We start from the raw sequence: 13,575 nt of genomic DNA on the forward strand, positions 1-13,575 counted from the left end.
GAAGAAAGAGCGGAGAGAGAAAGGCTAGTTGAGGAGATACTCAGAGTAGACAGGAGTTACGCGGAGACCCCCGAGACGGGGCTACTGAAAGAGCGCCGGAGGCTGCAGACGGAATTTGACCTGCTGACCACAGGGAAGGTGGTAGCACAGCTGAGGAAGGTCAAAGGGGCTGTCTACGAATACGGGGAGAAAGCGAGTAGAATGCTGGCACATCAACTTCGCAAGAGGGAGGCGGCCAGGGAAATTGGGGAAGTGCGGGATAAGGAGGGCAACATGGTCATGGACCCAGAGGGAGTGAACAAGGTCTTTAGAGTGTTTTATGGTAAATTGTATGAGTCAGAGACCCTGCCGGGAGGGGAAGGGATGAAGCAATTCATGGACCAACTGAGGTTTCCAAAGGTGGAAGAGGATCTGGTGGAGCGACTGGGGGCCCCGACAGAGCTGGAGGAGATTGTAAAGGGTCAAGGGAACATGCAGTCGGGCAAGGCCCCGGGGCCGGACGGCTATACTGTAGAATTCTACAAGAAATTTTCGGAGCTGCTGAGCCCACTCCTGCTAAGGACCTTTAATGAGGCTAAAGAGAGAGGGACCCTCCCCTCAACAATGTCACAGGCTTCGACTTCACTCATCCTCAAACGAGAGAAAGATCCGCTACAGTGTGGGTCTTACAGACCGATATCGCTCCTGAACGTAGAAGCCAAACTGCTGGCCAAGATCCTGGCTGCTAGAATTGAGGACTGTGTCCCTGGGATGATAGGGAGGATCAGACAGGCTTCGTCAAGGGCAGGCAATTGAACTCCAGTGTACGGAGACTCCTGAACATTATCATGATGTCCTCAGAGGGAGGGGAGGCAGAAGTAGTGGCGGCGATGGACGCAGAGAAGCCTTTGACCGGGTGGAATGGGAGTACCTGTGGGAAGTGCTAAGAAGGTTTGGATTCGGTGAGGGGTTGATAGGTTGGGGCCAGCTGCTCTACCAGGCCCCCGTGGCAAGTGTGTGCACGAACTGGGTGAGGTTGGAATACTTTCGGCTCCACCGGGGGACGAGGCAGGGGTGCCCCCTCTCCCCGTTATTATTCGGCCTTGCGATAGAGCCGTTGGCCATAGCGCTGCGGGCTTCAAAGAACTGGCAGGGGTTGGTTCGGGGGGGGGACGAGCATCGGGTCGCACTTTATGCGGATGATCTGCTCCTGTATATTTCGGACCCACTAGAGGGGATGGGGGAGGTCCTGCAGAATTTGAGGGACTTTGGCAATTTCTCGGGTTACAAGTTAAACGAGAAGAAAAGCGAGATGTTTGTGATCCAAGCTAAGGGGCAGGAAAAGAGACTGGGAGAGCTTACGCTTAGGATGGTCGAGAAGGGCTTTCGATACCTAGGCATACAGGTGGCTCGAAAGTGGGATGCCCTCCACAATCTTAATTTATCTCGGCTAGTAGAGCAGATGGAGGGGGACTTCAAAAGGTGGGACATCCTCCCGCTATCTCTAGCGGGGAGGGTGCAGACTGTTAAAATGACAGTCCTCCCCAGATTCATGTTCTTCTTCCAGTGCCTTCCCATCTTCATCCCCAAGTCCTTCTTTAAGCGGGTGAACAAGGTCATCTTGGGATTCGGATGGGCAAATAAGACCCCGTGAGTAAAGAGACTGTACCTAGAGCGCAGTCGGTGGGGGGGGGGGGGGGGGGGTTGGCGCTGCCGAACTTTTGCAGCTATTATTGGGCGGCTAACATAGCCACGATTAGGAAATGGGTATTGGGGGAGGGGTCGACGTGGGAGCGGTTAGAGGTGGCCTCATGCAAAGGTGCCAACCTAGGGGTACTTGTAACGGCACCTCTGCCGTTCTCGACGGCCCGCTACTCCTCTAGTCCGGTGGTGGTGGCGGCATTAAAGATCTGGGGTCAGTGGAGAAGACAGGGGGATGGAGAGAGCTTCAGTTTGGACCCCGATACGCAACAATCACTGATTTGTCCCGGACAAGATTGGCGGAGGGTTCCAAATCTGGCATAGGGCAGGCATTAAAAGGATGGGGGACTTGTTTGTGGACGGGACCTTTCCCAGCCTGAAAGCGCTTGAGGAGAAATTCAGTTTGCCCCCTGGAAGCACTTTCAGATACCTTCAGGTACGCGCCTTCCTCAAAATACAGGTGGTGACATTTCCGTTGCTACCCCCGCGCGGGATACAGGATAGGGTCCGGCGCCTGGGTAGGGGAGGGGAAGGTATCTGACATCTACCGGGAACTTCAGGAGGCGGAGGAAGCCCCAGTGGAGGAGTTTAAGGGAAAATGGGAGGAGGAGCTGGATGCATGCTTGTGGGCGGACGCATGGTCATCATGTGCCAGGCTTAGCTTAATCTAGTTTAAGGTGGTCCACCGGGCACACATGACGGCAACCAGGATGAGCAAGCTCTTTGGGGTTGAGGATAAATATGTGAGATGTGTGGGAAGCCCTGCAGATCATGTCCATATAGTCTGGGCATGCCCGGCTCTTAAAGGATTCTGACAGGGATTTGCGAAGGTAATGTCCAAGATCTTGGACACGAGGGTGGTGCTGAGTCCAGAGATAGTGATCTTTGGTGTGTCAAACGATCTGGGAGTTCAGGAAGCGAAAGAGGCCGAGGTATTGGCCTTTGCCTCCCTGGTAGCCCGGAGACGGATCCTTTTAATGTGGAGGGACTCGAAACCCCCGAATGTGGAGACCTGGATTGGTGACATGGCTGGGTTTCTCAGTCTCGAAAAAAATCAAGTTTGCCTTGAGAGGGTCCTCGAGAGGTTCTCTCGGAGGTGGCAGCCGTTCCTCGACTTTCTAGGAGAGCAGTAAAGTTCAGCAGCAGCAACAACCCGGAGGGGAGGGGGGGAATTGTTACATTTATTTTATGTTAGCTGTTGTTAATGGTTATGCAAAAAATTATGTTTTGATAAAAAATTTGAATAAAAATAATTTAAAAAATAATATTAAAAGTATTTGGTAAGGTAGATACAAAATATTACTTCCTCCATTGGGGCAAAGAAGAACAAGAGGGTACAATCTTAAAATTAGAGTTAGGCGCTTTTTCACAGAAAGGGTAGCAAAAATCTGGAACTTTCTTCCTTAAAAGACTGTGGCTGGGTCGATTGAAGCCTCATAGACGAGTCCAATAGATTTTGTTCGGCAAAGCGAGAGCTCAGGCGAATAAATGGAGTAGGCAGATCATCCATGATGTAATTAAATGCTCTGTACTAATATAGAGCCCAGCATGTTTCACAAGCTGAGCTGCTGATGTGAAATATACAAGTGGCGGGTCAGCCCCTGGTGGTGACTTCCTGCAACTCGATTTTAAAACCCAACCGTTAATCAGAAAAGACAATACATTTTGTGCAATCCTTTTTTGGACATTAACATTCAGTCAAATGGAACCAAAGAAACCAAGACAGATATAGGGACTGATGGAGCTTCAGCCTCCCTCCTTTTTTTTTTAAGCATGTTGTACAGAGAGTTACACAATGGATATTTTAATGTCAAAAACTTTAACATTTGTAAAGCAGAGGTGTAATCACAGATTCAAAAGCAGCACTTTTAACAGTCGTGATCAGAGATATACAAACAGTAAAAAAGGTACAAACATACAATATTTATAAGGCCTGTGCATCAAGGGATAGCTGCTGCGTAACAATAAGTTGTAAATGCAGTAACCAGACAGTGACAGCTCTCTGCAGGATATGGAGAGTGAGAAATGCATCAGTGAATTGTTTTACAACATGTACTTATGCATCAAGTTTGAACAACACAATTTCAGGTAGGAGGGCAGCTGTGTCAATTGTACTATGTCAACAGTATGTAGCCAGCATGCAAAGTGAGACATGGTCACACTCTGAACTGCACAACCTCCCTTCACATTTACAAAAGCAAAGTACTCCAGAGGAAGAAAATCAAAAATTACAAAAAACAAAATGTTACTGTATTACTCCTTTCACACCAATATGTGCAACGTATATTGACAACCCACACTCGTGTCTCAAGGGATAGCAGTAAATGCATGCAGTATGTAATGGTCCATTAACACTAAATGTATCCTGAGTGTATTGAGGTTTTCACATTTAATATGTACAATGTGGGATTATTTCCTAAATGTATCGTAGATAATGCCTCATTAATTGTTGTTTGATTGCTGTGTACTGGGGAAATTGACTTGTTTCTGTCTGACCATGAGTGAAACATGTGAGATCAGTAAGTAGCTAAAATTTATTTTCCTTTTGTTCCTTACTCCCCTCCTGAAGGAGTCAACCCATACAATTCTGGGGGTGTTACAGCCTTCAGTGGGACTTTCTTAGATGCTGACTGCTGGCAGGCTGTTTTGGCCCCCATATCAAGTCCCATCCCATCCTTGTCCAATGTCCACATCTAGCTGCACTCAGCAGATATTGATCACCGATCAGGTTTCGCCATCAACTTGGCAACTCTGAGGACCAATTGCTACAATGGCACCCATCAATGCTCTGTCTATTTCTTAGCAATAATTTCACAGTGTGTGTTAAACAATGCCCAGTCTATCCTTGATGTGCTGTATCAGAGCTGTCCAATGTGTGGTTATTGTATTTAATGATATTTAATTCGGACTTATTACTAATTCCAATACGGATTAGATCCAGTAGAATTGGGTACCAGGGGATCATAGCCCCACATCTCTCAGTAAGATGATTACAAGTGTCTAAGGGAAAAGATCCGTCAAATATTAAATGCATGCAACCATTACAAAACAGCACTTGAAATGTTTCACTTTGGGAAGACATCATACATCATCAGGTCCTGAAATGCTGATCATAGATTTACGCATGCAGTATAGATTTTCCTCAAAATTACATCACATTTTTAAAATCCCAGTTTCCAGGTTGCATTAATCTTGATCTGTGAGAGCTTGACATAACTTTTCATGTTGGTGACTGTAACTTGTGTTTAAAATGATTATGGGTTTTGTGGGGTAGATATAAAGAAGCTATGTGCTCTGGTGGAGAATCTGGAACAAGAAGGTATAATCCTAAAATTAGAGCTTGATCGTTTAGACATGAAATAAGGACAAATTTCTTCAAACAAAGGGTCATGGAATTCATTCAAAAGGCTGGATTCTGGGGCCATTGAGATTTTCAAAACCGAGATTGATAAACTTACACTACTTAAGAATATTGTGTGATTTGGTGAAAAGAACAGATGCATTGAAATAGAGGTACAGATCAGCCATGATGTGATTGAATGGCTTAAAGAGCTCCTTTTCCTATTGTCACGGACCTGGGTTCAATTCCGGCCTTGGTGACTGTGTGGAGCTTTAACGTTCTCCTTGCTGACTGCGTGGAGTTTAAACGTTCTCCCTGTGTCTGTGTGAATTTTTCTTTGGGTGCTCCAGTTTCCTCCCACACACTAAAGATGTGCAGGTTTGGTGGATTGCCCACACTAAATTGTGCTTAGTGTCCAGGGATATGCAGGTTAGGTTAAGGGGATTGGGTGGGGAGTGGGCCTAGGTAGGGTGCTCTATCAGAGGGTTGCTGCAGACTCGATTTGCCAAATGGCCTCATTTTGCACTGTAGTGATTCTATGATATGGTGGGGAAGGTGTAAAACGGCTACCAATTCCATTGGCTAATCCTGGTATGAAAGTTCTGTCTCAGGCTGCAGTTCTACGAGTACATGTAAATGTGACGTGGTTTTGGATGCACACCAATTAAAAAGTTGCAATGTAACTGACAAGTCAGGTTCCAACTGGAGTTCCCAACAGATTAAAATCTACAAACTTCAGAATATATTGTCAGTGAAACTCCTGATTATGAATTTAAGAATTATTATTATTTTATTTGTATGAATTTGATCTTGCACTTGAATTAAAATTAGGACTCCTCCAATTCATATTCATACTTGTCTTTCTTACTCATGATTTGTCCTAATTTAATCCCTCCCCCCGCCATTTTCATGACATGGCCGTTACTGGCAAGGCTAATGTTTATTGCCTGTCCCTGGCTGGCCTCCCAGTTGGGCACACAGAAATACACGCAAAGCCAAATAGGGAAGAAAATATTCAGAGATAGAGGTAAGTAAGTTTATGATCTCGATGGCATCACAGGGCAGCCTGTTGATTGGGCAAATGTCAAGAGGGTTGGGTTGGGGGGAGGTGGAGTGACGCTGGGTGGGCAATATGCTTCTCCCTCCAAAGTAGAAATGCAAGTTTAAGAACTTGACAAGCTAACAGGAAAGCAGGTTGCACCAATTTTGATGGGAATGTATGTGAGTATGGATGCATTTAAATGGGGGTGGGTGGGTGCACACAGTGCTTTAACAATTGTGATTAAGCTTCACGTAACTGCTCCCTGATTGAAATAGATAGAAATGGATAGTGAAGCTTAATTTGATTGGCAACCCGAGTTCCACACTAGCAAGAGGGAGGCATCGTGAAATGAGGCAAGTTAATAGCTCATTGTGGGCATGGAATCCACTGTGGTCCTCAAGAGGGTGGTTTAAAAATATACATGCTGTAGGATTTCAGACAATGAGGCTGACTCCAGATGGGATAACGCACAAGGGACAGTGAAAGAAAATGCCCCCATCCCTCTTCTGGTGGCCTTTGTATGGTTTTGTAGCTTTACCTATCCAGCCAGCACCCTGTAGCTCCAAGTAATCAGTTTGTGTCTCTCAAACGCGGGACAGCCTGCGCACACTTGCACCTCATGTATCCAGGCATTTGAATCTCAATGGCATTACAGGGCAGATTGTGGCCAGTGAAAGTGTAAGTCACTTCAGCTACTTCTGACTTTCTGCCTTTACAGGGCAGCAGGGAGCTGGGTGTATGTTGTCTGTCTGCTCATTCAGCTGGGGAGTAAAGGGGAAGGGACAGTGAGATGGGATGATAATTTTGTTGAATACACAAAGCAAACCAGAGGCATCTGTTAATCACTGTTACGTCAGTCCAGGCCTCATGCCCCTGGTCACTGCACTTGTTAGTACAGAGTAATCTTTATTCTTGATCAGAGAGAGTGATTGGTACAGTTTTATTTTGGGTGGAATGCTGGGCTGGAGCAGTATATCAATAGTTTACAAAAGGCTGCTGAATCTTTAAACGAAACCCGGAAACGATCTGTGACTGATGAACCATAATATAAAATGCATAGGTACACGCATATTAAACATTCAAGTACCAAAATATTATTCTTAACATTCAACCCATTACTGAGGCACAGTTTCAGTTGAAAAAAAATTGGATTCCACCTGCTGGACCTGGGCCTGAGACCACTCCTGAAATTCAGTGATATCACAATGCGACAATAAACACACTGAATTCCACGCAATTAAATCACATGCAAGTTTTCCAGAAATTAAGCCAGTATCTAGAGGAAAAAACAGAGCCAGCAAGAAATTTAAACAGTTACAGTGGAAATGGAGGTGGACGGGGGTGGGGGGTGGGGGTGGGGGGGGTGGGGGGGGGGGGGGGGGGTCAGTGACCTCACTGGGGAGGGGGCTCTTTGACCTCAATGGGTAAGTGGGGTCACTGACCTCCTCAATGGGGGAGTTACTGACCTCATTGCGGAGGTCACTGACCACCTCAACTGGGGGAGGAGAGAGTGACGGACCACCTTGATGGGGGAGAGAGGTCACTGACCTCAATGAGGGGGATCACCGATTTCCTCAATGGGGAGGGGGTCACTGACCACCTTAATGGGGGAGGGGGTCATTGACCTCAATGGGGGAGGGTGGGTAACTGACGTCAATGATAGAGGGTGGGTAACTGACGTCAATGGGGGAGGGGGAGTCACTGACCTCCTCAACTGGAGGTGGTTCACTGATTTCCTCACTGGGGGAGGGGGTCACTGACTTCCTCAATGGGGGTTGGTTCACTGATTTCCTCAATGGGGAGGGGGGTCACTGACTTTCCCAATGGAGGAGGGGGTCACTGACTTCCCCAATGTGGGAGGGGGGTCACTGATTTCCCCAATGGGGGAGGGGGGTCACTGACTTCCTCAATGGGGGAGGGGTCACTGACTTCCTCAATGGGGGAGGGGGTCACTGACTTCCTCAATGGGGGAGGGGGTCACTGACTTCCTCCATGGGGGGGGTGGTTCACTGATTTCCTCAATGGGGAGGGGGGTCACTGACTTTATCAACGGGGGAGGGGGCCACTGACTTCCTCAATGGGGGAGGGGGTCACTGACTTCCTCAATGGGGGTTGGTTCACTGATTTCCTCAATGGGGAGGGGGGTCACTGACTTTCCCAATGGAGGAGGGGGTCACTGACTTCCCCAATGGGGGAGGGGGGTCACTGATTTCCCCAATGGGGGAGGGGGGTCACTGACTTCCTCAATGGGGGAGGGGTCACTGACTTCCTCAATGGGGGAGGGGGTCACTGACTTCCTCAATGGGGGAGGGGGTCACTGACTTCCTCCATGGGGGGGGTTCACTGATTTCCTCAATGGAGAGGGGCGTCACTGACTTTCTCAATGGGGGAAGGGGTCACTGACTTCCCCAATGGGGGAGGGGGTCACTGACTTCCTCAATGGGGAGGGGGTCACTGACTTCCTCAATGGGGGAGGGGGTCACTGACTTCCTCAATGGGGGGGGTGGTTCACTGATTTCCTCAATGGGGAGGGGGATCACTGACCTTATCAACGGGGGAGGGGGGTCACTGACTTCCTCAATGGGGGAGGGGGGTCATTGACTTCCTCAATGGGGGAGGGGGTCACTGACTTCCTCAATGGAGGAGGGGGTCACTGACTTCATTAGGGGAAGGGGTTCACTGACCTCCTCAATGGGGAGGGGAGTTCACTGAGCCCACTGGGGGAGAGTGGTCACTTGTCTCAATGGGGGAGGGGACGGGCCCTTCCCCAGGGAGCAGCACCAAACTCCATGTGGGGGAAGCAGCATTGACCTCCTCCTTCTGGGAAGCGGTCTGTACTGACCTCTAACTGTTTTCTGGTGGGTATAGAAGGTATAGAATATCTCTGTAGCAAGGAGATCTGTGCTCTCTGTAGTGGTTGCAATGATGTACATGCTCTCTCTGACTTGTAAGCATATATGTAACAGTGTAAATGTCAGACATTTCGAACCAATGTCTAGTTATCTGATTAAAATATATGATCATTCTGATGGAGTTTGTGGTACTGCAACTGTTTTCAGACCTGGTCTGTTTTGAGAAAAAATTGGGCAAACGGATTTGGATTTGAACACAGTCGTGTTGGGAGCACTACCCTCTTGATTGTGAGGAAAGTTTACAGTGTAGCAAGCTGTGCAAGTGGTGCACCATGATTGCCATGGTTCTTACTGAAACCTGTAATTACTAAAAGATAAATGTGTCACAGTGGACTAATAGGTGGCATTGTGTCTTCACATTCCTTTTGTGTAAAGCTCAGTTACGGTATCGGGCACAACCACTTCACTGTGGCAAAGCCACCCTGTTTTAAGAAGGTATATATTATTGAGAGTATATTGTGCAATTGCAAACTGTTCCCACTAGGTGGGCTATCAATCCAAAGACATAGCAATGTGCAGAAGGAAGAATTGCTGTGGTTACTGTGTATAACACAAGTTATGTGGCCATGGATAATTCATGGTCTCAGGTAATCTGGCCCATGAAGCCCAGGCAACACCATTCTAGTTTCACTTTTATTTCTTAGTCCCAGTTTGATTTGTGTGGCATGACGGTTTGCAGCGGGCTGTTCCTAGCACTGTTGCCCCATTGGTGGATGAATCCTAAATCAGAATGGTGAGGTGTGTTAGTACCAGAGATTAACGCTTGGGAGCAATATTTGAAGTCCAGTCACCAAGGTAATCTCTGGTTTCTATTTGTAACACTTTGTGCGTATACGATTTGTCTTGGAAATTCTGACCAGAGAAGATCCAAATGACCCTTTTTATGATGTGGCTGCACACAGTGACAACAGCAATCCTTCCCCCATGTTAGCAATGGCCCCTAAATTACACACTATTTAAAGCTGATCGAGGAATTGCAGCTGCTATGTCCCAAGGTAAAGAGAGACACGGTGTCAGTGCTTCACGCTTTGCTCGCTGCTAACCAGCTGCTCCTTCCCCAACAATGGCAGCGTGCTTACTTGGAGTCACTCTCTGCCGCCTTCTGCTGCCACAGTTCCTTGTGCTGTTTGCGACCGAAGCCCTCATCATAATTCCCTTTGCTCTTGAACAACTGTTGGAAGTGAGGCTTGCAGTAAAACTCACCCTGGAGTGCCGCGTAGCTTCCCAAACTGAGGGGACAAAGGGATACAAGATACTATATAAATCAAAGACTTTGGCCATCATGCAGGGATATATGTGTATTAAATAATCAAAGTACAGTGCTACCCATTATGTTTTATCTCACTCATGACTAGAATTTTCAGTACCAAGGAGTGTGAAGAGGTCAGACTTCATACTGCGACTTGGCAGCAGCAATATTAATCAGGTCCAAGAGCATGAACCATCTCTACTGTCTGGAAGTTGCTGCAGGCCATTTTATCCTGTGAGCACTTACTGTGAAGTGTGTTTCTGTCCATGGAGCAAAGAGAGGAATTTGATGCAGTAAACATTTTTTTTATTCGTCCTTGGGATATGGGCGTCGTTGGCCGGGCCAGTATTTGTCGCCCATCCCTCATTGCCCTTGAACTGAGTGGCTTGCTAGGCCATTTCAGAGGGAGGCAGTTAAGAGTCAACCACATCACTGTGTGGGTCTGGAGTCACATGTAGGCCAGACTGGGTAAGGACAGGAGATTTTCTTCGCTGAAGGACATTAGTGAACCAGGTGGGTTTTCACGACAATCGGCAATGCTTTCATAGTCATCATTAGACTTAATTCCAGATTTCTGTTATTGAATTCAAATTTCACCATCTGCCATGGCGGGTTTTGAAGCCGGGACCTCAAAGCTTTACCCTGGGTCTCTGGATTACTAGTCTAGTGACAATACCACTACACCACCACCTCCCACCTATGGCATCAATCACAGTGATTTCCAGGATGATGGTTCTCAATGGGTTTTCAACCCATGTTGCTCATCACTGTCGTTATGGACCTTTCCCAATGTTTGGCGACTCTCCTTGTTCTCCACTGGCCAATGGAGATTGGGACAGGCATTACACATCCTTCCAAAAATTGTACAGTGTATATTCTAGATTACACACACCCTCACCATGGTTATGAGTCTCCATACCAAGCAGTCGATGAATCCACATCCAACTGTCGTGTTTCTGTTTGGCTGACACAGGAGTACACACGTACCCTTGGGAGACACATACCATCGACCTAAATTCAGATAATATTCAGGCCGTAGACGGCCAAGGGTTGCAGGTCACAGGGACTACTGCTGAAGGTAGCCAGCTAACAGAATGGAGGGAAAGCCATAGACAAGAGTTGGAACTACTCCCTCTTGTCAGTTACAAAAGGGCTCTGACTAAGGTCTGGCAATAACTGGCGTGTCCCTGCTTTCCGGCGGGGATAGGAATGGAACTAGGAGAGGAAAATAATGAAGATTACTCAAATAGCAAGCATGCTAAGGATGAGACAGCCTAAACTACATGTGTTTCAAATGTCTTAGGTTTCATAGAATCCCTGCAGTGCTGAAGGAAGCCATTGGCCCATCGAGTCTACACCCACGCCCCCACCCTAACCCCGTAGCCCCGCCTAGCCTTTAGACACGAAGGGGCAATTTTAACCATGGCCAATCCACCTAACCTGCGCATCTTTGGACTGTGGGAGGAAACTAGAGCACCCGGAGGAACCCACGCAGTCACAGGGAGAACGTGCAAACTCTACACAGTCACCCAAGGGTGGAATTGAAACCGGGTCCCTGGCACTGTGAGGCAACAGTGCTAACCACTTAATTTGAAAATTGTAAGTATTTATTAATTTGGATATCATTCATTACCTTTTCCATCCTGAAACATTGCCAGATCATTAATTCACAAATCATTTTTCATCACATCATTAATAATCTGCAAGCACCCTGTAACCTGTTAATGTAGGTCATTGCTGGGCCCAGTAGCTACCGGGAACAGAGCCTGTGACTACTTCTTCTGTTAGCTTTGCTCCAACTTTTCTCTATTCCTATCCTGAAGTCATTCGGTTTTGCTGATAATAGTTCCATGAATGCAGGCACCTCACTCAAATGGTCAAAGTTCAATTGTGAAATTAGACAGAGAAGCTATTTGATTATGACAGGCACTCCAATCCCCAGCACATTCACCAGGAATCGTTGATTAGTGATTAGCAGTTGGCTGCCATGCCCCGCCACACCTCTTGGATGATGAGGCCAATTATAATTTATTTAACTCAGCAGAGACCTAGGGTCTAAATGGTTCAGCTGCTCACTGATGTAAACATCTGAGCGGTCAGAGGAGCTGAACGGCAGAGTTTAATGAGAATTTGGATTTGTATCTTACCTCAGTTTAGCTTTGCAATGTTTGCAGCAAAAACAGGTGGTGTGGAAAACCAACTTATCAGCAACCAATCGTTCCATTGGGTACACTGTCTTATTGCAAGAAGCACAGAGCTCCTTTGACACAGTCCGCAAAAAAGCCTGGAATGTAAAAGAGAGTGCACCCTGTTAGTCAGAAGCCTTTGTGGAAAGTGAAACTCAGTGGCAAATTCCCACAGAAAAAGTAACTGTTAATCGACTGAGAAATCCTCAGTTCCCTCCATTGAATGTTGGAATGGCAAGGGTGGCTTTGCGATGTGATGATGGTGGATCTACAGTGAGGGAGCTAATCTTGGAAGGCCTGAGCATGAGATATATAAACATTCACTTTAGAGGTGGAATCCCTGGGCTGCACACTCGGCGCTTCCAGAGATGGTCACCAATCAGTGCCATTCTCAGAATCACTCTAATAAAGTGAGATTGCCGTTCAATCTCACTGCTGCGCATTTCTGTGCGATGGTAGCTAATGAGGAGAATTCTAACTCACAGGACAAGCTTGTTGGCTGGAAGTAAGCTGGGTTTCAGAAGCTTACCTTGCACTCTCCACCTTGCACTCTCCCTCAGTCACTGACTGAAACATTGTAACCAAGAGCAATGAATCACAGAATCCCTACAGTGCAGAATGAAGGCATTCGGCCCAACGAGTCTGTACCGGCCTTCTGACCGAGAGCCATACTTAGGCCTTCTCCCCCACCTATTCCTGCAACCCCGAAACCCCACCCAAGCTTTGGACACTAAGGGGCAATCCACCTGACCTGCACATCTTTGGACTGTGGGAGGAAACTGGAGCACCCGGAGGAAACCCACGCAAACAGTGCAAACTCCATGTGGTGAATGTATTACTGCTACCATTCACCATTGTATTACATTACATTACATTGTATTATGTTGATGCCCTTGTGGGCTCCGCCTATGGCCCACCATTGTATTACATTACATTATATTGTATTATGTTGGTGCGCTTGTGGGCTCCGCCTCTGGCTCCACCCCCTCGGGGGAGGTATATAGATCTGCAGCCTGTAGGCGGCACTCAGGACAGAGCAGTCGCAGGCAGGTACAGTTCTAGCTGATTAAAACCACTGTTCACTTCAACTCTCCGTCTCGTGGACTTCCGGTTGCGGCTATGCGGAGCTAAGTCGCACGTTCGGCAGCTCCCGCTAAAAACGGACG

At 47.4% G+C, this 13,575-nt stretch overlaps 1 protein-coding gene across 1 annotated transcript in view; it reads right to left on the minus strand.

The window, feature by feature from the left end:
- Window positions 1–3,468: 3,468 nt before the first annotated feature.
- Window positions 3,469–13,575, minus strand: part of limd2 (LIM domain containing 2) — a 96,044-nt gene continuing 85,937 nt past the window's right edge. Inside the window, exons 3-5 of the mRNA XM_072486937.1 lie at window positions 12,371–12,507; window positions 10,054–10,203; window positions 3,469–4,986 (exon numbers count right to left, since the gene is read on the minus strand). Of these exons, the coding sequence (XP_072343038.1) occupies window positions 4,935–4,986; window positions 10,054–10,203; window positions 12,371–12,507 (339 nt within the window). The 3' untranslated portion in view covers window positions 3,469–4,934. The remainder of the gene's footprint in view (window positions 4,987–10,053; window positions 10,204–12,370; window positions 12,508–13,575) is intronic.

This window comes from Scyliorhinus torazame, chromosome 21 (genome assembly GCF_047496885.1).
Source record: "Scyliorhinus torazame isolate Kashiwa2021f chromosome 21, sScyTor2.1, whole genome shotgun sequence".
Classification (NCBI taxonomy): Eukaryota; Metazoa; Chordata; class Chondrichthyes; order Carcharhiniformes; family Scyliorhinidae; genus Scyliorhinus; species Scyliorhinus torazame.